General features: G+C 39.0%; 1 protein-coding gene across 1 annotated transcript; it reads right to left on the bottom strand.

The window, feature by feature from the left end:
• Positions 1-1,197: 1,197 nt before the first annotated feature.
• etfbkmt (electron transfer flavoprotein subunit beta lysine methyltransferase) lies at positions 1,198-5,158 on the bottom strand. Its single transcript, XM_085281077.1, has 3 exons — positions 4,618-5,158; positions 3,112-3,242; positions 1,198-2,106 (listed from the first exon to the last, which is right to left on the bottom strand). The coding sequence occupies exons 1-3, from the start codon at positions 4,911-4,913 to the stop codon at positions 1,757-1,759; spliced, it is 777 nt and encodes a 258-aa protein (XP_085137203.1). The 5' UTR covers positions 4,914-5,158; the 3' UTR covers positions 1,198-1,756.
• Positions 5,159-23,253: the final 18,095 nt, after the last annotated feature.

Below are 23,253 nucleotides of genomic sequence, written 5' to 3'. Positions count from 1 at the left end.
CTAACAGCCTCACACACTCTTTAGACTTTAGAAGTTTTTTGTGTAATGGTTTAGTCTCTCACACTGTTAGATTTGTATTGTTCATTGTCATTTATGCTTAGAAATATTTACTCATATATGCTTAGAAATATATAATCATTTGTAGATTGAAAGAATGTCTCATCCTAGGAGGTCTGTAACAACTCTGTGTAGCATGAAGAGGGGGGTGCGTTCACTCCTCTACAGAGTGTTCTGGCATAGATCACACACGTCCTAGGAGAGGTCGTATCTTCTCTTGCTCATTTATGGTATAGCAAACACACGTATATCCGTGTGAGTGTAAGAGCCTTTTGTTTAGATGGACCGCTAGACTCCTGGCACCAGCTTCAGGGAGCCTTCATGGGGTCACACTCTGGCCCCACACACACACACACACTTACACAACGCACAGGCAAGGTACTCTTTGTGTGTATGTAGACGTCATATGTTAATGAACCCATGTATATTCATGTAACCTCCATAAAAGAGCAGTGTTACGGGGGAGCGGACGAGAGCGACTGTGGTCAAGCGAAGGAACGGCGCTTGTCGTGGTTCTCTCCCTCATGCATGAGTAACATAAAGAACTTTGCCTACTTGGTGTTCAATGCTTTTGCTGTGTAGTTAAATTGTCTCGTTCCAGCGGTGGGCCTGTGCTAGACAGACCCAACACACACCTTACCCTTTTCTCCCACACTACCACAACGGTGTGATTCTCAAAGTGCGGCTCAATGAACAAACAAAGACTCTAAAGTCAGAACAGAAAGATACAGTTGAAAGATTGGAGATGAATGTTTTTGTTTTTATGATGTGTAGTAAACTATCCCCTCTTCTATGTCTTGTTGTGTTGTGTGTACCTTAGAAGTCAAACTATACATTAACCATAGTTATAAAAAACATTTTGAATTTCATTCAGAGATGTCAAATCTACGACCCTTTACTGGCACAGCCTCACACGCTAAGATTTTTGATGTTTTTGTGGATAATGGTTTAGCCACAAACATAATTCCCACTTCTGGATAAAGATCACTGTATCTTCATGCTTCTTATGAAATTAAGCGTGGCACATCTTTATTAAGTTAGTATTTACTAATGCCTACATAATAATAGTAATAATAATGCACACTATGTACTCTGTGACATTAAGGTTCAAGAGTTTGGTACCAAGTTGTTGTTTTTTTCCCTTTGTTTTTGTTTTTTGTCTTTTGCCATCTTCTGTTCACCACCCAGTGTTTAAATTGGTCAATAATTTTAAGCCAAACTTTCCAGGTTGTATGAATGGTCCAGAATGTTTCTAAATTTTGTGACTCAAAAGTGAACGATGTGAAATACATTTAAGACATGAGTTATTAAACAGTTGAAAAAGATAGTGTGATGGCCATAATACTTTATACAGGTCAAATATTTCAAGAATCATATTTCTCAGTGTTTCTTGTTGATTTACCAATATATTCATGAGAGTTCTCTGCAAATGTTTGTGAATAGCACTAATATGCAGTGTGTAACTTACATGCATTTAAAAATTGTGATCAAGTTAACAATACACTAAAATTATGAATAACTTTAAGCTTGTATTCCCTTCCACTTCTGTTTCTTCTTTTCAATGAAGACTTTTCATGACCCAGCGTAAACAGTAACTGCGTAGAAGTCACAAAACATCTTCACATTTCAATTCAGGGGAGTATTTTTGATACAATAATTAGGCAGAGATTAATACATCACAGATGCTACGATTTATTTGTTACAGTTCAGGACGGTAGCACCAAACAGTGCTGAAAGTTAGACCATAGTTCTCCTCTTTAACAGACTCAGGCAGCTCAAACTGGGCAAGCTGATGCAACAGCTGTCGGATGCTGTGACTCTCAAATTGGGCTCTGCCGGGATCTCCGATAAGTACTTTAGTGCCATGGACTCTGACACAGCTGTCCAACCAGCTGTGAAGGTGAGTGGCGAGGGCCTCATCGTAGAACATGTCACCTAAGAGGATCAGGCTGAAGGCGTCGGGTTCTGAACCAATCATGTTTGTCGTCAGACAAACAGGTGGTTCCAGCCCGTTCAGCTCACAGTTCATTTGGGTCGCAACAGCTGCAACTGTAACACAAACCAGTAGATTTAAGGCTTCTACTGCAAGATATGGTAAAATACTATAACAGCTTCAATAGTATTTAAAAATAACTATTTTGTTAATGTTATCCTCCTTTTTGGCATCATCTATTAGCCTTTTTTTTTTTTTACTTTAAATGCCAGTAGTAGTGCAAATGTATCACCACCAATAATTCTAGACAACACACAGGAAAAAGTATTAATTTCTTTCAGATAATGCAAAAAGCTACAGCAAAAATGCAAAACTGGACATAAATCATAATTTAAAATAATCTAGAGTCAGAATGACTTTTGAAATTGGTCATACATGTGGATGTCTAGAGGGTGTCAATGGAAAATTGTACTTAGTAGTCAGTATAGTCTTTTAATGATATAAGTTTGCATATGGTAGAATACTGCATGTAATCATTTGTGTTTAGAAGTATATAGTTGGTGGCATATTGAAAGAATGTCTCATCCTAGGAGGTCTGTAACATTCCAGGGTGTTCTGGCGTTCACCCCCACATCCTAGGAGCATGGGAGAGGTCGTACCGTGTCTTATTGTTTTACGGTAGGATTAACGTAGCTATATCTGTTCTAGTCTAAGTGCTTTTTGTTTAGATGAACTGCTGGACTTCCAGTCCAGCAGGTTTAGGGAAGTCGTTTATGGGGTCACACACACACACACACACACACACAAGCACCCACTGAAGTATAAATAAAGAACGGGGCAGTTTCTCAGTGCGAGTCTCAGTTCTGGAGGCTGCCCTTGCTAGCAAGAAATTCTGCGTGTTTCTCTTCTCTGATTCTCTACTGAAGAAGTGTTTTAGAGTACATCTCTTAACAGAGGGATAAAGTGTATGTCCTTGCAAAGCGTAAAAAATACACATGTGAACCATTTTAACAACAAACCTACTTTCTCATAATTCCTGCTTTTTTATTTAACAGTTCAGAAACATTCAGCAACAATAACAGATTATGTGAACACATAAATAAATACACACAAATGCGTACCAGTGTCAACGTCATTAGCTACTACGTGAGCAGCACCACGCAGTGTTGCAGCAATGGCAGAGGCTCCACAGCCGCTCCCCAGATCCAGGACTGTCTGATTCCGGCACACCTCAGGGTTATCTAAGATATACCTTTAATAGGAAGTCATTAAAGAAAAACAAACGATTTGTTATCAGAAATTGCTGGACATCAAAAACTACACTAGCTAGCGCTTTATTAGGTGTACCTTCTTTGTAGTCTATATTGTGATGACAGTATCATAAAGTTGCTGTAGATTTGTCAGCTGCAAACACATGACGTGTGTGGGAATAAAGAAAATATTTTACTGCTACACATAGCTTTCATCATTATCATTGCATTAAAACGTTCATTAAGAGCTACTGGCATTAGATTAAAACTTATATTAAAGGTGCGGCTATAATCATTTTATACACACATTGCAGGTTGTGCTCATGAAAGAGTTGATGCTCAGTCTATTTAAAGGTCTTAAGTTTCGTTTGGCGCGATGTCCTGACGATCCATGGTGTAAGTGACTTGGAGCAACAGAAGGTTAACAAGCCTACACGCTTACAAACATAAATGCTTTTAAAGAAAGGCCAGGCCAAAGGCCTGGAATTCATTTTGCTTCTAACTGCATTTGAGTTTGCCTAGTAACAGGTGACAGAAGAAGAGTCGAGAAGGTTGCAAACCCTCAAGGACCATCTGGAGGGTGAAACAAATTGCCATGTATGGAAGAATGTGATAGAAAGAGGAACTTCTTTGTCTGTTTTTATCTTTTTAAATTGACCATTTACTGTAACTGATGCATGTCATATTCTTGTTAATGCATGACGGAGCGGAACCCTGATGTCTTAAAAGCATTCTGAAGTGTATTTTTGGGTGAAGATCTATGCTGTGTTGCAGTGTACATACATAATACTCATCTGACAGGAGTGCCACCTGGTGTGGTCTTCTGCCGCTGAGTGTTCAGCAATGCTCTTCTGCATATGCCAGAAAGTTTATTCTGTTCTGTTAGAAATAAAATTTTTAATAAAGTTTCTTTTTAACATGAATTTCAATGTATGGTTATAATAGAGTTGGTACACTCGTTATTAGAAAATTGCAAGTATTTAACGCCATGGTGTGAAGGGTTGGGCGTTGAAGGTAGACTGGTACACACTAACACTAATACAGATCACAATCAGAGAGAACCTGCCTTAGGAATGGATGGCAGTTATGGTAGGATGGTGTTTCTGTGCTGGCGATGGCACAGAAACTGTAAGGTTAAAGCTGACACCAACGTAGAGGAAAACATATAGATATAAAACATGTCAGGTAACAACTGTAGAGGTATGCGGAAGGCCCATGAAGCTTGGTTTGAACTTCAGCAGGTCGTCTTGACCACGTCTACATGCCTAAATGCTCTGAGTTGCAGCCATGTGAATGCATTATTAGATATCTGTGTTAACGAGCAGTTTAAGACGTGTACCTAATAAAGTGACCGGTTAGCCATGGTTGTCATCTTACCTCGACAGTGCCTGTCCCCCTGGCCAGTATATAGCCCAGTAGGGGTCATCAAAGGGCCATAACTCCGGTCTCTCTCGCCAGAATCTGCATCGGGGGGTGAATAACCTCAGCCTGATCTCAGGAGTCAGGCTCTGCTCTCCTGTTATCTCCGTGTTTTCTATAATAAACTTCCTGATGTGCTCAGCAGATGGGCAGACATTTGAGAGGTATCTGTGTCCTTGTGTCTGCGTAAACACTTTGTAAATAAGTTTACCATGGCGGCTGCATTGCAGGGGCATTAAAAGCGCTGCTGACATTATAACAAAGCAGAGATAAAAGCAGCTAGACTAACGTTAGCGGGGCTTTCAGTCCCATTAGCCTCATAACTGCATTTTTGGAGAGGCTTTTACTATTTCTCGTTGAAGCTAACAGTTGTATCCTGTTATTTGTAAAGCGTGACTCTTCAAAACCTTACAATGGTGCAACAATAAAGTTAACAAGGTTAACAGATAACACGATTCTTGCTGCTTCCCACACGAATGCAAAACAAGGTCGGACGAAGCTTCCTTCGACCGTCTGGAAACAACACACAGACTCTCGGTTCCGTTCAAAACAGTTCCTACCAGTGGTTTATATGCAGTATTAATGTAATTTTAGCTAATGATGGGCGTGCATTTATTATCTGTTTATGGGATATATAGTGTTTTTCTCTCTCAGTCAGTGTAATTGGGTTTGTGGACACGCTATTCCAAGTAATACATACCTCCCCTGTCAGAGCATATTAAAGTACAAAAGTGCAACTTGACCAAATTAATTTTAAAACAGTAAAACATAATTAGAACATATATATGGGTGGGAAAACCGTGATTGTATTGAACAATTACAGGTTTCTGCTCATTATTAATGTTTCCTTTTTTTAATTGAATTAGAAATTGAACAGATTCATGTTGGTCTATGTAACTCAACTTCACTGATCCTATTTTACCTACTGGTAAAAGGCCTATTTTTTACCAGTTTATACAGCTCATAAGGGACAGTTTTGCAGTTTTTCTTTCACCTGATGCATGCATATTATGTCTCTCTGTCCATCTTAGGCAGACATATCACAGCTATTACTTTTGTTCCTACTGGATTTAGAATAAACTTTAGATCAGGGAACATTTCCTGATTAGGATGCAATTCTAGGTGGCATCTAGGATGAAAAAGTCAAAATGAGATTTGATGCCCTGCACATTACTGATCACTATTTGTGTGTAAAATAAGTAATGATTAATCAGTGGCAGCTACGTTTTGCAGGACCTGGTCATGTACAGCTGCTACTTGTCTCCTGCCACCTGCCACTAGATGTTACACTAAAGGAGAAACAGCAAATTAGTCATAGGGATGTGCAACCTATCTCCAGCTGCGGCTTAGCCCTTGTGGCCATCTGTCAGGTGACTCAATTATGTCAATTAGCCAGTCTTGGGCTAGGGAAAAATAATCTCGGCAGAATTCATAAAACAAAAAACAGTTAGGAGTTTGCACAACAAAATAAGACGTTCAAAACAAATAAAAACGAAGCCATTCAAAACCTTTAAGACATAAAAAGTTAAACCACAATACGAAATAAAAACATGCAAGTCACAGAGGTCGCCTGGTTGAGGCAGTGGCCCATGTGCTGAAGGCTACAGTCCATATTGCATGCCCTGGGTTTGAGTCTCAGTTTGATACTCAGTTTGAGGCTTCCTCAGACTATTTGCTGTGTCATTTGCCTTGCCTATTGTCCTGCACAGTCATTACCAATAAATGGGGTGATCGTGGCTCAAGAGTTGGGAGTTCGTCTTGTAATCGGAAGGTTGCCGGTTCGAGCCCTGGCTCGGACAGTCTTGATCGTTGTGTCCTTGGGCAAGACACTTCACCCGTTGCCTACTGGTGGTGGTCAGAGGCTGCCAGTGTCCGGCAGCCTCGCCTCTGTCAGTGCGCCCCAGGGTGGCTGTGGCTACAATGTAGCTTGCCAGCACCGGTGTGTGTGAATGGGTGGATGACTGGATGTTGTTAAAATCTCCCAATTCTTTTAATCTTTGGGCTGAAGGAAGGACAATACTCAGTGTATAAATGCTCAATCAACAATCATTTATTTCCATACAATTCAACACTTAAGAGCATAAGAACGTCCGGACGGGAGAGATGCTTGCAGAGGGTCACAGCATGTCTCCAAATGGTGACGGGTTACTCAGCTTCTTATAGCCTCTAGTGGCCCCCATCTAGTCGTAAAAGCCTAAACATTCACATTCTTTCTCTGTTACGGCGCCTAAGTTATGACCTCGGCTCCCTGTCTTTCTGCTCTCTGTAAAGGTGGGGGTATGGAATGTGGTCTGTCTCCCCTGTCCTAGACGCAGAGTCTCCTGCATACAACCTTTCTTTTCATGCAGTAAAACATGTCAAGAACACAGTGTGAGACATTCACAGCAGATCAAGGATACAGAGTGATGCACACTTTATCTAATGAACTACAAAATGAATATGTTCTTTTAACCCAAAAGTATAATGAGAACTAAACTACATACACAGCACACCATCTAAACTAAAGGAAATTATATGACCTACAGCAGTTAACATAATTCAACTACTTTAACTACAGATATAAGATAACATATGATAACAGAATAATCTCACAATGTGTAAAGCGCTTTGGGGTCCTTGGACTAATAAAGCGCTATACAAATACAGGCCATTTACTGCAAAAGCCTCATGTTCTAAAAACTCTTTATCTTACAATTCTTTCTTTCTTCCAAAATCAAGTTTTTCACCATCTTGATGGACAATGAGCCACACAATCAAAGCTATTTATATGTTGTCTCACCTCTAATTTGCAGGTAGAAGACAGCTTCAGAAAATATAGACTATTTTTGCAAAACAGAGGATAAAATGTACAGTAATATGAATAGGATTTTATAAAAAGAAACAAAAAGATTAAAATTAATAATAAAAAACATCAATAATTAACATGATAAAAGAACAAAGCATTTTGCCCAGCATCCCGGTCATGTTTGCAGTACAAACTAAAGCAAGTGCTTTACGTAGTTAACATTGCTAAAGTATTTACTTCAAATGAATAGAGTGAAAAACAACAGTGCGTATATGATCGGGTGGTTTACTGAGACACAGTCATACATTATGTGCAGTTTATCTGGTGGCAGAGGGGACTGCAGCCCGAGGCTTCAATTATGGCGCCTCTTATGTTCTCATCTTGTGAGAAAGTATTGCTTTTTGATGGAGAAGGTGGAGGAGTCCTAATGGATAGTTGTCTTCTTGTCATTGAATTTACCCAGACCTGACCCCTGTGGCCTAGACTGGCACACCCACAGATCTGCTCGGGGATTGTGTTTACAGATGGCTGCTGTCTATCACAGCTAGCGGGTGTAGCGAGTTGATTTCATATTGGAATTGCAACCTTGAGGCCCCGGTCTATGAGTCTGTGTGGAAATGGCGCAGCAATTTGATCACACTCTGCACACGGAGAAGATCACATATACCTTTGTTCTCCATTATACTGGCTGTGCTTCAGACATCTTTTTATAGCATCATGTATGATTTGCTTGTTCAACAGACCTGAAATTTAACAGTTTAAAAAGCAATTCATAGCCTCTGTTCATTGAAACAGGAAGATACTTTTGGCACATGGGAATGAGAATTCAAAGCAAAAGGTTTTCTGTTTTTAGTAATGTATACACAGAGCATGAAGAAAAAACAAGAAAAAAAATGACAAGAATGAGAACAGACAACAGAATCGAGTTGATAAAGTCTACTAGAAATGTTTCCATTATAATTTTTGTGATGTTTGGCTTCTTTATCACCGAGTTAATCACAGTTATGTTAGTATGAGAAGTGCTTTCTACAGCTCTCCCAGCAAAAACTCTAAACTGTTACAGTAGTTAAGTGTTTTTAGGCTTAAAGGTTAAATCCTGACAGCGCAGCCAGACCGGAGTCAGTTCAATATGAGTATCAAGCCTCTATTCTTTCCATCCAACTTCTTCCTCCACTCTGAAATGCAACATTACTCTTCATCCTTTCAGATTTAAAACTATTCATTTATTGTTTGATGCACTTTTCTTCTGCCCAGCCGGACTAATGACACCTGTAAATTATCTCCTCCCTTTTGATGAACTCTAGAACTCCACAAGTGGCATTCCAAAGGGAAATAAAGGTACCACTCCTGCATGATGAACTCCCCCAGTAAAAGCAAAACCTCCCAAAGAGGATCATCAAACCTTTCATCAGTGATATTGCAATGAAACCTCCACCCTTTGAGTGCTGGCTATAAATTTCCTCTGTGTCCTCCTGTCCCATTTCCCAGGGGTTTGCAGGAGTGCAGACTGCAAAGTACAAAGTGTCTTTACGGCCTGAAACCTCTTTTCTTTAAAAAGAACCTGAACCAAAGTAACATAAAATATGCAAAATAGTATAACTGTACTTCTCAGAATGTCACGGTCACTGCTTTATCTCTCCATTAATCCCTCTATTTCTTGTATGTCTTTCCCCTTCCTGTGTATTTTTCTGGTCCCTGTTTTCTCTGTTGTTTTTGTGTGTATGGCATTGGCGCTCTAATCATCTACTGATGTGCAATCAACCTGCACACCTGATGCCCATCCACCAATCAAGCTCTGAGGCACATGCACCCTGTCTTCTCATCTGCTCCTCATCACTCTGTTGTGTCATGGCCAACTCTTCTCTTGTCTTTGATGAGTTTTGTAGACCTGTGTCGTTATCTAGTTCTCCTTTGTGTTGTGTTCCTGGACCGTGTTTCTATACTCTCCCGTCCAACTCTGCACCACTCAATCAGCCCCACTCTCAGCCAACTTCAGCCTGCCTGCCACTGCCAGCCACAATCTCCAGTCAACATCAGCTTCATTAGCATTGAACTGCAAAACTGTAATAAACTCTTCTCACCTCCTGATAGAGCTGAGTCAAAGTCCTATTTTTGCATCCACTGGCCTGTTTAGAATGTTTATAAGTTTAGTTTTAGGCAATTTGGTGTTTGTTTGCTCAAAAAATCTGGAGACTCAGGTAACACACACACCACTGTGGGGCCCCAAGCACCACAAAATTATTATTGAATAAAATACATTAGTTCTAAAGTAGTTTGTAAGTAAACAAGTGTTATTGCTCCCCCTATTGGTCAATCTGGTTACTCGAAAAAATGGGGAAGATGATCTCTGCGTGGATTCGGTGAGGTAGTAGAACACAGTCTGGCCTTTAAAACACCACTTTATTTCAGACACAAAGTGAAAACTGTGTCACAAAATATGGCAGTTATTTTAATATTTAATATATATTATATTGTTAGACTGTTCATACCTTTTTCTGCTGAGATGATTTGTAAGTCAACGTTTACTGTTGTGAGTTTTAATTATTTTCTCTGTTGTAATGTTATATTATCAGATTGGCACACATGAGCACACTTTTCTTACTCTTTCTTGTACTATTTCCTTCCTCTTCTGCCTCTTCAGTCTGTGGAACCACAGGATAAAAGATTTTAGACCCGGGCAGCAATGATAACCTCTGGGCTCTTGTGCAGCAGCAGATGTTCTGCCCTCATGAAAGTAAAATATTCCAATCATGGACTATTAAAAACAAATCTTTAATTCTATAACACTTAGCCTCATGCATTGTAGTTGTTTCAGGGGTTGCATAAATGTAGACTATCCAGTGAGAACAAAACCTCACTAACAGGGTTGGAAGTGCAATAAAAAAAAAAAAAGGAATAGACCCTCCTGGCAACAAATGTAAAATGAAATGCTGTGGAACACCTCCTTTTCTTTCTAAATGTGCAGTCTAGTGCATTCAATGTTAAAGAAGATAAGAAAGAAAGCATTATAGCACCTTTATTGTCCTTCCTTAGGATTTAAACAAACACAACAAAGTGAATTTGAAAGTATGAAGACATATCTCAGCAACTGCTTGTTTCCATTAGACTTTGTGTAAGAATTCTTTTCTAAGGTTGTTTGCACAAAATTGCATCAATCATTCTAGGGGGTGTGGGGGGTGTGGGTGTTTCAATAAGAAGAAGCATGCTTTTTCTATCAGTATTGGAAGCTGAGAGTTTAAAAAAAGAAACATGTTCAGAATTGCTAAACTAATGTTGCCCTTCTGAAGTGCTCGACCACCTGATTCAGTTCATTCAATTTTATTTGTGTTGTGCCAGTTCGCAATAACAGTAGCCTCAAGGTGCTTTGTATCATAAGATAAAGACTCTACAATGTTAGAAAGAAAGCCCAACAATCACAAGACACCCTATGTGCAAGCAGCTGGAGACAGTGAGATCTAAAAAACATCCTTTTAACAAGAAGAAACCTTCAGCAGAGCCGAGCTCAGGGAGGGGCAGGCATCCATGTGAATGGTTGGGGGTGAGGGCAACAGAGCAGCAGAGAGAGGCAGGACCAAAACACACACTATGGGAGAAAGAGCCAGCGTTTAATAATCACTAATGATTAAATACAGTAGCTTTTCATCGCTGTCTGCAGCTATATTTCAGATTCATATGGGTTGCTTCTCAAGTGTTTCTTTCAGACTTGTGAGAGATTTATAAAAAACTAGAAGCCCTATTGTGTGTCTCTTTTATAATCATCATGATAATGGATGTCTAACCTCAGGGATGTTCCTTCAGAGCCTGCGGCCACTTTACTGTATGTACAAGTGGATGCTGAGCACACCACACTGACTCTGAGCATCCACCGTCCTTACACAACCTCTTTTCACCACTAGAGGATATTCTTAGTCATGTTACCTGAAGCAGAATCCCAGGCATGCAAACATACAGCCCACACTTTCACACAAAGCTTAGCACCATTTCATTTAAAGGGGAAAAAAGAAGAAGGTTTTATGCCAGTGTTAAAAACAGATTTATAACTGGAGACTGAACCCACGCATTTTGAGATGCATATGACAATTAAATTTATTATAGACTGAGACATGTATCAGAGCAGAAAAGCTCTGTTATATCCAGACGACTATTGATTAAAAAAAGTCTTGAAATTATTTGAATTTATTCATTTATGAGTCACTTTTACCTGCAGACACCTTTTTAAGCAAAGCTGTCATGAACTGAACGAAGGACAGGTGCTGAATAAATCACAATTAAAGTCCTGCCAATGCAGAGACATATTACAGGAAGTTACGTAACCCATAAATAATGTATTTGACTGGCCATGTGAGTAATTTTAGACGATATAAATCCAGCTGTGGGTCATAGAAAGTACTTTAGACATGCAGAGCAGGACTTTTTAAAATATATTTTAGAGTATTTGTATTAATAGATTCATCCAAAAAAAGCAGGTGAAGTTCTGGCATCAGATTTTCACCTAGATTAGATTAGATAAAACTTTATTAATCCTTCGGGTGGGTTCCTCCAGGAAATTCAGTAAAAAAAAAAAAAGACCTATTACCAGTAATAAAACTACCTGATTATATGCAGTATTTATTCTCAGAAAAGAAAGTCATGAAGCTGTTTTTGCAGTTTCAACCTTCTTAAGGCAGGAAAATGTTTTGATAAAGCACTGGAATTAAGTGGTAGCTAAAATCCCTAAATTTCTAGACGTCAGTGTCCTGGATGACACATACAAACATGTCTGGCAACCTGAACAATCCATTATGTTGTTTCCTAGATGGTTGTTTTGAAGATAACGGGATACTGAACTTAAAGAAGTGACTCAACTGAAAGTTAACCTTGTTTGCTGCTGGAGGTTCAGCTGTTTTCATCATGTCTCTTTTATAATTCTTCTTTGGATAAATGCTACTTAGGATATTTTGTGTCATAATGACTACTAAACATTATGACATAATGCCAATTTTTCTGGGAGGACAGTTGATTAAGTACGACCGTTTGCCATTGGCCTTTTTTTTTCAGTCCGCTTGCTTTCAGAAAAGTGACTTTGGTCTCTGAACATGTTTGGCTCAGTTGACAAATGTGTACAGCAGGGCGCCAGAGGAAATACTTGCCAGGAAACTCAGAAAGCATAATTTATTTAGAGAGTTTACTCGTTGATTAATACAGATCAAAACAATGAGCTGTAGCGAATTCATTTTCCTCCTTTTAATTATCATGGGATGTGATTGGGGCAACAAGAAAATGAGTACGCTATATGCTTCAGATGAATTTACAGACTGCTTGCAACGGGAAGGGGACTGAAATATGTTTTCAGTGTAACGGAAAACTAATGATAAGAAGTAACACAGTGGTAATTATTGGCTTTTGCTACTAAGTAATTAAATAATATTGTGGGGGTAAAAGCCCTCTGCAATAGTAACGTCCTTAGAAGAAAAAGTGATAGCCTAGTCTCTGGTTTCTGTAGATAGGGACTCTCAGTGCATTTTGTTGACAATTATTTAGTGTAAAATGAAAAAAAACTTCTGATGACCACAGGGTTCCTCGTATTCACTGGCCACTGCCAGCTGCTAGCTGTGAATGTTTCGGGAGAATATTGGTGAAGGTTAAATGTTTCACATTTATGGTGAGGAACATGTGGCACCCAGTTTGATCAGTCATTTCAGTTGTACATGTCCTCTTTGTATCTTTAACTGTTAAACAAAAATAAGGGCATCCATGGAAAGAAGCAAATAAACTCTGTCTCAGGCGTCAACACAGGATCACGGGATTCATTTTTATTTTAAAGAGGGAAACCATGGAAACAGCCCGTGATGAGCGATAGTTATTCGCGTGTGGCTGTGTACACAGTGCATGACGGCATATGTGTTTGTTTACAGTGCAGCTGCATATGTATTTGCCAGACTGGGCTAGCTCACAAGCAGATTGCAGCATTAAGTATTATAATAAATGTGCAGCGATATCTCATTAAAATAGATCACGCAAGTGCAAACTGATAACTGAGCTGCTTCCAAAGAGACAATAGTCACACTCATTCGGTCCTGGCTTATGTTAAAAAAAAGAGAGAGAAAAAAAGAAAATGCCCAGCTGGAAGAAGAAAGTATTACTGATGAAACCCATTATCTGTTTAATTAGCTGTCCTTATACTGACAAAGATATTTGCTGCTTTTCATGTCTGAGGTTTTGTAGATTGTCATCAAATAAATCAATTAAAAGATTTCTTTGAGAGAATTGCAGTTTTTCATGTTCTTGATTTAAACCGTTGGGTTGACTTGAAACCATTTACAGATGGCGACTAGTGTCAGATTGAGGCAGAGCCCCAGCGGAGCAGCGAGTGTGTGGTATGTGATTTGTAACACACACACCACAGTGAGACAGTTTGGAGGGAAATAGAAGGAAATTAGACCCAGCAGAGATGGTCATAGAGGAAAGTGATATGGAGAGAAAAGGTGGAGAGTTTATGGGTTATATAGAGAGAAAGAGACAGAGTGAGTCTTTAGTCCTCTTCTGCTACGTGAAAACCCACCTCTATTAGAAACTTTTTGGAACAATACACTGAGCTGAGGCTGCTTCTCCCCTGAGAATTGCAGACTCATAAAAATGTCACACTAAAACTGAACAAAACAGGCTGTTTCCCCTGAAAGGCTTGTGTTTCAAAGACAGCTGTAAGATGTGAAACAGGAGGAGGCAGCACCGGTAGATGACACTTAGAGAAAATAATGGGTTGCACACGCAGGCAATAGGCTCATCCCTCTAAATACTCCCAGTGTCAACCAGTTTGAATCATCAGCGGGCGACCATGTTTGACATCCCAGGAGAGCGTTTGTGGGTCACCACTCTGTGCGCTGCTTCATCGGGAGGGATTGTTTGTACTGAGAGAGAAAATAGAGGAAGCGCAGTGGGAAAGATTCCCGGGTAGTTCAAGGTTAAAGCGAAACTCATCTACTGGCAGCGTGCATATATGGGAAAACCGAAAGTGTAGGTGTCAGTGGTGAGATAGAAATGTGACCGACTAAGGAATTTGAGTGTTGACACTGTAATCATTAACAGGAGAAAAATAATCCCTCTCAGTCACTTTACACTTTAATAATGGTTTTACTTTCACAATGAGATGGTACTACACTGAATCATGAGTAGAGGCCCTTAATATAGGGCCCATATTTAGACTTTGGATACAGTGTCAACGTTTCACCATACCTACTTATCTAACTTTAGCAAAGAAGCTGCAGTATTCATTGCTTATATCAGAAAGGTAACAAAAGTCTACATTTGCTCTGCTAAATTTTGGAAACTCATATTCTGTGGAGGACTGGCGGGGGAAGATGTTTGCTTTATTTCAGGGAGAAGTCTTTCTTCTCAGCTTGCGGTGACTCAGGGATTGTCTTAAGCACATACCCCGCATGCCAGACAATCTGTTATAAGCATTTGCATTATGTTCACAGGTTGACTTTGACCTTAGTTCGCTGTACAAGACAATATTTCTTCTTTATGCGGTTATAGTACAGCAATAAGATTCTTTGGAGCTGAAAGATATGTAGATGCAATTCTTCCATGATGACCACAAACTCCCATCCTGAACATTTAGCTGAATAAATAATGGAGTCTTTTCTGCATGTGTCACTGTCTTATCTATTATTGATTGCTCAGATGACCAAGCACAGAAAAGTCATTTATAAGTGATAGGTTTATATAATTTCAAGTCTGTTGCTATGTACTGAAGTTATTACCTCAATAGTCTGGTTATAACTCTGTGAGCGCCATTACTTTCCATCCAGCACAGATCCCTGATAAATGAAAAGGTGGACTCCCTATTTCTTTTGATATCACATCATTGGGCACTAATAACTCCCATCCAATTACAGTGGGTCACACTCATCATCCATTCTGAGAGAGTTTGCCCATACCTTGGAGTAGCAACATTGTGCGTTTTAACTTGGTTGTGAAAAAAACTGTCCAGCTTGCCTCAGAGATATTTGAGCGTGCATTGAAGTCTGCCTAACCAGGCTACATGTGTTTTTTGGACTTTGAGAAGGCTTTTGACCCCATCCCTGTGGGGACTGTTTTGGGGTATCTGGCCTGTTGCTATGCGTGAATCAGTCCCTGTACAACTGTTGGTTGGTGGGATTTTGGGTCAGTTGGTTCTATTACACTGCTCTTCACTGTGGAACCAAATCTAAAATTCTAATAACTTAAAGTCAGAGATCCTAAGCTCTTTAAAAATAAAAGTACCAGAAAATTGTCAGTTGCTACTTAACACTTGATCACACTCACACAAATTATGATTACCTTGTCAATTACAAAAATGTAGAATAGATGTAATAAATATACTTTAGTTTCAAGGTTCAAGGTTCTTTATTCGTTACATGCATAGTTATACGACTTGTGCAAAAAGGAGACAAAGAACATTATACACTGAACAAAAATATAAACGCAACACCTTTGTTACTGCTCCCATTCCCCATGGGATGGACGTAGAGACCTAAAATTCATTCCAGATACACAATATAACCATCCCTCCCAAACAGTGGTCTCTACGTCCATCCCATGGGGAATGGGAGCAAAAACAAAAGTGTTGCGTTTATATTTTTGTTGAGTGTATATAATATATACATTAGATGAATGTGCAGTAGCAGCATGTATGCAGCAAGCAGGTGAATTCTGTACATTAAGTGAATTAAATAAGAATAGACAATCTGACTATTTCACAGAACAGACAATATGAACATATTTAAAATTAAAGGAATTTGAAATGTACATTGTGCCGGTCGGTTTAGAGTGTCTGGAAGAGAGTCCTGTTTCAGTCACTTATGGATGATGTGAGAGGGCGGGTGTGTGTGTTTAGCGCCCAGATGGCTTGAGGATAGAAGCTCCTCTTGAGTCTCTCTGTTCTTGCCCGGATGATGTGGAACCTTTTACCAGATTGCAGAAGTTGGAACAGTTTGTTGCCAGGATGGACTTCCTCAGTTGTCGTAGGTGGTACAGGCGCTGCCTAGCCTTTTTGGTCTGGACCTGAATGTGGGGAGACCATGTCAGGTCTGAGGAGATGTGGACACCGAGATACTTGAAGGACAACACCCTCTCCACTGGAGCTCCACTGATGATAGTGGGCTTGTAGTCTCTGTGCTGACTCCTTCTGAAGTCCACCACCAGCTCCTTGGTCTTTATTCTGCCTGTTTATGAACTTACAAAATAAAGCTGGTTTTTGCCTTAAATAAATCTTGCAACAAAGGATTGAAACCATAACCATCTTTAGGAAATTATTAGCTGAAGTCATAATCTAAGTGGACTTATAGTCTACTATATCAGACTTTCTGAGTCACCTGCTGCTTGCTATTGTATTCCAAGGTACTTCCACATTTGGCTTCCGTTTCCAGACCTGGAAGCTATGCCAGTCTTTTATATATAGTGTATGGATGACAACAGTGTGACTGAGGAATGGCATTAAAAGTGCATAATAGTGAAATGAATCATTAAAAGCAAACATAAAAGATGCGATGTAAATGCTTTGTGAGGAGAACTGCAGAGCTGAGTCATAATTCTCTGTGTGTTTACCACCATGAGCTTTAGCTTTCGCTTACCAAGTGTAATGTGATTAACTCTTAATATAGAAATATTGATTATAAGTGTATAGCAAGCTAATTTGTTTTTGGCAAGTTAATAATTCCAGTTAGTCAATATTTCCACAATTAACTTCTCTAGTGTGGTGAGGAATAATGGCACCTTGCACACAGCACCCTGTAATCACCTATTGTGATGCATGTTTATATAGGTATACTCACACAGAGCAAATAGGCTACATAAAGTCAACCCTAGCCTTGCTTTTTTTTTTTCTTCTTCTCCACTTTAGGATTAGCACCTGGGTCCCATTAGACCACTTAAAGACTACTGAGACACATGTAGACATACAACCTGAATACATAAATTGCTGTACATGAAGAAATATCTTCTGCATGCTCCCGCTCTGCACCTGTTTTATGGGTTAAAAGTGTTCTCACTGCATTTCTCCCAGAGCAAAAAACAGATTAGAGTCCTAAAGACCATTTTTATTGCTAATAAGGCTATAACAGGGTTTTAAAGCAACAAAGGCAACACACAAGCATTGTTATTAATCCTTTGTTGAGATACTAAAATTTAATCTTATCAATTACAAATGTGTAAATATGTTGTTATATCTATATGATCTGTTTCTCTCTCTATATAGATAAATGTATATAGTCTATAGAGCTTGGAAAGAAAAGCATCTGGACTTCTTTAGGTTGCCAAGGTGTGAAAATGGGTGTGGGTCACAATCAGCCAGGGTTTCAGGTTAGCTCATTGTGAAACCCGGCCCCACCCTATCATGTGATTTCCTGAGGTCAGATAGCCCAGGGTGTGAGTGGGCGTTAAGGCGTCTGGGAAGGGAACTCAAAACTGGATTATAGATGGCAGACAGTTGGTGTCGTAAACCACCGCCTCTGTTCAAAGATGGTCGCTCACAGTGGACATAGATGGCTTCTTTCACTCCTCTTTCAAACCATCTGTCCTCTCTGTCCAAAATGCGAACACTGGCATCCTCAAAGAGTGACCTTTGACCTTTAGATGCAGATAAACTGCTGAGTCTTGTCCTGTGGAGGTGGCTCTTCTATGTTGTGCCATGCGCTTGTGAAGTGGCTGTTTGGTCTCTCCGATGTAGAGGTCTGGGCATTCCTCGCTACACTGTACAGCATACACCACATTGTTAAGTCTGTGTTTTGGAGTTTTATCTTTCGGGTGAACCAGTTTCTAGATAGATGTGTATATTTGCCACATACTAAATAAAATGACTACAAAGGCAAACAGAGGAAATGATTTTGTGCCTTTTAAAAACCTCATGTTTTTAGATAATGAAATAATAATAAAATAATAAGATATTTTAGATATTGTAGAATTTGATTGATTTTGCACTCACAGCATTTAGACCTGAATGCAGAAGTATGTTCTTCCGCCTTAACTACGGATGATCTGATATCGTCGTGTTGGTGTTGTTCCCAGATCATCATGAAAATGTTGTTCCAGGTTCAACATTGCAAGTGACCAATCACATTGTTGTGACGTTATTCTTTTGTGCGCCAAGCCATTCGTGCATTTATGAAATTCCAATGTTGCAAGGACAATATCAGTTCTGCTTACTGTTTATTAAAGGGTTAGGGTCAGGGTCCGTTGATCGGCGGACAGAGGCGGTTTCTCGCAGCTTAAGTACAGTTTTTTGTTTTACGGCGGTTTTTCCCGAAGTCGCAAAAGTATGACGTCACAACATTCTGATTGGTCACTTGCAATGTTGATCCTGGAACAACATTTAATATGATGATCTGGGAACAACACCAACACGACGATATCAGATCGTGCATTATTGCGGCACATGTTGTTGTGTTTACCTCCATTATACTGAGGTGGTGGCAAAACTTAAAAAGAAAAATGTCCAGAAAAAAATCATTGAAGCGCATTTAAATGATCATTTTGATGTGCAAATTTCTTTGCAGGTGTTCATAATTAAAAACAGCTCAAAACGATAATGATACTGTCAGGGTCCCTGTGCCTACCCGGTCGGCTCAGTATGGCTACATATGTTTTTATATTCTTTTTTTTGTTCCTGCTCTCTCCCTTCCCCTCTTTCCCTCCTCCCTCTGCCTGGGCGGAGCTCACCTGTGGGCTCCTGCCCTTGGCCCACGCACCTGGTCGCAATCACGCACCTGTGGCTCATCACGAGTGTTCCAGCTCCATTATAAGATGGCAGCTCTGTGTTTCTCGTCGCTGGACCGTTGCCGACCCTCATTCCCTGGACCAACCCCTGTGTTACCTGAGTGATTGGAGTGTGAAGAGGAGCGTGAGGAGTGGACAGAGTGTGTGTGTGACTTTCGGCGTCTTTCCCATTCGTGTGTGGACCCCTGGAGCCCGGCCTTCCCCTCACCTTTGTAAATAATCACCTGGTGTATCGTAATAAAGACTCTTGTGCTTTAAAGACCTAGAGCCTGCGCGTGAGTCCGTTCAGTCCTGCTGTGACAGATACAAACTGTGTGGCTTTTGTAGTAATGGTAGTTAAGGCACGATCTGATATCGTCGTGTTGGTGTTGTTCCCAGATCATCATATTAAATGTTGCTCCAGGATCAACATTGCAAGTGACCAATCAGAATGTTGTGACGTCATACTTTTGCGACTTCGGGAAAAACCGCCGTAAAACAAAAAACTGTACTTAAGCTGCGAGAAACCGCCTCTGTCCGCCGATCAACAGACCATAACCGTAACCCTTTAATAAACGGTAAGCAGAACTGATATTGTCCTTGCAACATTGGAATTTCATAAATGCACAAATGGCTTGGCACACAAAAGAATAACGTCACAACAATGTGATTGGTCACTTGCAATGTTGAACCTGGAACAACATTTTCATGATGATCTGGGAACAACACCAACACGACGATATCAGATCATCCCCGCAATAATACAATAATGGTTCATCCTTTTTGTGTTGCAATATGTGCCATTCGTGACACTCAGAGTACTTAATCTGCTTTACTGACGTCCTCTTTTGCTTTTTAAAACTGAAGTCTACAGCCATTAACATGGCAATTTAATGTTGTTTGTAAACTGATGATCTATTTGCGTGCACGCTTATTTTTGTTTTTCATTACATGAAACCTGTGCATGTGTCCTTGATTGTCCAGCTGCAGACATTGCATACGTTCTATCTTTCTGTAATAAAAAAAATAGGTCACGTATTTCAAATTTTAAATATTCACAACAAGGTTGGCAGATTGGGATCTAAGAGGTGAAGTATCCAAGGATATTTAGTCCCCAGGCTTAAGAAGGAAAAAAATCAGACATAATATAAACTGATAAAATGTTGCAGATAAAATGTTTGTCCTTGAGCATGTAGAATGTCTGTGGACTCCATCTGGCTTATTTAAGAAAGAGCCCAGATTTGCCCAAGATTCAGAGAAAGAGTTTGATGGGGCCATACCGTTGTTCTTTTTTCTCTGTTTAAGTCCATGACTATCAGAAGATCTCAGTTATTCTATTCACAAAGTGCTTTAAATTGGCTCTATATATATTAAGGCATATATATATATATATATATATATATATATATATATATATATATATATATATACGCTTTAATATATATTAAAGCTTAGAGGAATATTTTCAATTTTTCACTTTCTTGCCAATAAGTCAAGAGATATCACTTTCATGTCTGTGTTGCTTCTTTTAGGTAACTGCTGGTGGTAAGTTTGGCCTTGCATGAAAACTAGAAGTGGATATGTCAAGGGTAGACATTTGTTCAAACACAAGTAAGAGAAATGAGACAACTGCAGACCGACTCAGAGTGTAATTAGAAAACGTGCGCACGGGTGAATGTCTCTGAGAAGACAAAACACACCGAGCACAGGCTCGCTTGCTTTATTTATAAGGCAAAAATGGGTTACATAGTACTTCCTCTTTTAACTGTCAGGGAAGAGGTTAAACATTAAATCAGCTTATCTGATCTTTCACACACTGGGATAAGAATACAGAAGTATATCATGCTTTATCTGACATCACAGACACTGAAGTAAAGAATGCATCATTATATCATGCTGTCAAACATCTCAGACACTGAGGTAAGGAATACATCATGTTTTCCTTTAACAATAGACTTGGTTAGGTGATTCTTCAACAATAGGCTTGTTTATGTGAAAATATATGAACACACAAAATATAAGGCATACTTGGTTAGAATATAAGGCACACTTGATTATATTGTATTATAGAGATTTGGTTATAATGTATAATGTAGAAAATCTCTAACAGGATATGAACAGCTAGCTAAGAAAATCCACCCAATACCTCTAAAGCAGGTGTGCACTGATGATTTGACACTCTATAAGCTCTCACATTGACCATGAAAATCTCACATCAAATAGTAAGAAGCCTCAAAGCCTCTCCTTTATAGAATATGTTGCATACATCATAAATTGCCCTTTTTTATTAGCATAGAAAATAAAGTTTGAACATCTTTCATGTAAATAGAGAAGCCTGTTAAATTGTGCCACTTTTTTCACAAAACCATAAAAATGTTCATGTAAAATACTAAAATCAGTTAAAAATTAGAACTTCCACATAAGCACTGTTAGTATTTTGTAAGTAGTGGTTACTTCCAGAGTATTTTAAAAGAAAGGATGCACAGATTACACGTTTCCCCCCCATTAATGTATTTAATAAATAAATTATATACTCCCCTTTCCTTTAAAAATTGCCATTTGTTAATTGTTTTTAATTTTTATGTACTGAAAATCTTGACTTAAAGTCAGAAGAATTAAATAGCAAATGTTACAAAATTACATGATAAGTCATGGACTATTACTAAACACTTACAAGTTTGATTAGTGGGACACAGGAATATGCTGTTGCTGTACTCCATTTATGAATTGACTAGAAACACGAATCACTCAAGTTTCTCTATAATGAAAATGTAATAGCAGTTGTATTAGTTGTATTTATGTAGGCTACAGTTTCAAGTATTTGAGGTATACAGTAAGAGGAAATGCAAACGAGTATACAAACTAGCACCACTACAAAAGTGGGAAATGGCTTTTAAACAATGAATAAAATTCTTCCTTATGAACTTTTTAAATGCATTCTTCATAACTGAATCCATAATCTGCAAATGTCCCTTTTCTTGTCCCCTAGCTCTCAAACACTAGTGCTCTGCGCACATGTTGTAGCTCTTTTGAGGACTTTGGGTCACTATATGCATATCTTTTTCCTTTTGCTTTTACTTTATTTGCATCTGAAATGTAATCAAGACGCCCTGTGAAAATCGGATCCATGGGCTTTGCACAATAACCTCTCACCAAGAGGTTGGGGTCAAGATTGTACTGCCACTTTTAAAAAACCCAAGTCAATGAGACCAATATAGCTAGACAAAAATGAACATGAATAGATGTTATGGATGTGAAAATTTTTATATATATATATATATATATATAAATATATATAATTATTTTTTTTTTTAAGCACTGATGTGTTTCACAGTTGATCCCAAAGCATAGATGTTGATGTGGTGTCTGTCCCTTTGAGTAAATGCAGAGAAAGATGATCTCTCCTCTTCCTCAATAGACAGCCTCCTCTGCCACTTCCTGCTCATCAGCTGTGAAAATCTGTGGGCCTTGTGAATTTGCTTTCCACTGCAATATGCAAGGGCAGATGTGCTGGCAGATGTTGGCACATCAAGGCTTGACAGTATAGCTGTTGAAGACTCATCAATGTTTGAGGGTGTCAGGGTGAATGTTGAAGGTAGGAGTTCTCTCTCTGTTGTGAGCCTTGGAGCATTATGCTATTTGTGATTCCTTTTTTGTTCAGTGTGAATATTTCTGTTGCCTTGTAACATGGCGCTGCTGCCTTTTGTGAATATGTGTTGGATTTTGTCCATGCAGGACAAAAATAAAATGAGAAAAACTGAAGCTCAGATAGCTTCTATACCACATCATGTCATAGTCAAATTCAAATTCAAATTCAAATTTTTATTTGTCACGTACACAGTCATACACAGTACGATATGTAGTGAAATGCTTGGACAACTACTCGTGACCTAAAGAAAACAAAAAAAGGAAAGGCTATGAATAAGATAGGAAATAAATATGGAAAATTAAAAAGGGTAAATTTAACTAGGAAGGAATAAAATATAAATTAAGGTTAAAAATGAAATAACTGTACAACACAAATTAGAATGAAGGGTAAATTTAACTGGGAAGAATAAGATAAAATATATAAATTAAAGTTGAAAATAAAATAACTG

This window comes from Mchenga conophoros, linkage group LG7, assembly GCF_057382185.1.
Source record: "Mchenga conophoros isolate Kocher_MC1m ecotype Shallow Benthic linkage group LG7, M_conophoros_male_GT1.1, whole genome shotgun sequence".
Lineage (NCBI taxonomy): Eukaryota > Metazoa > Chordata > Actinopteri > Cichliformes > Cichlidae > Mchenga > Mchenga conophoros.
This window is presented reverse-complemented; position numbering and strand designations above follow the sequence as displayed.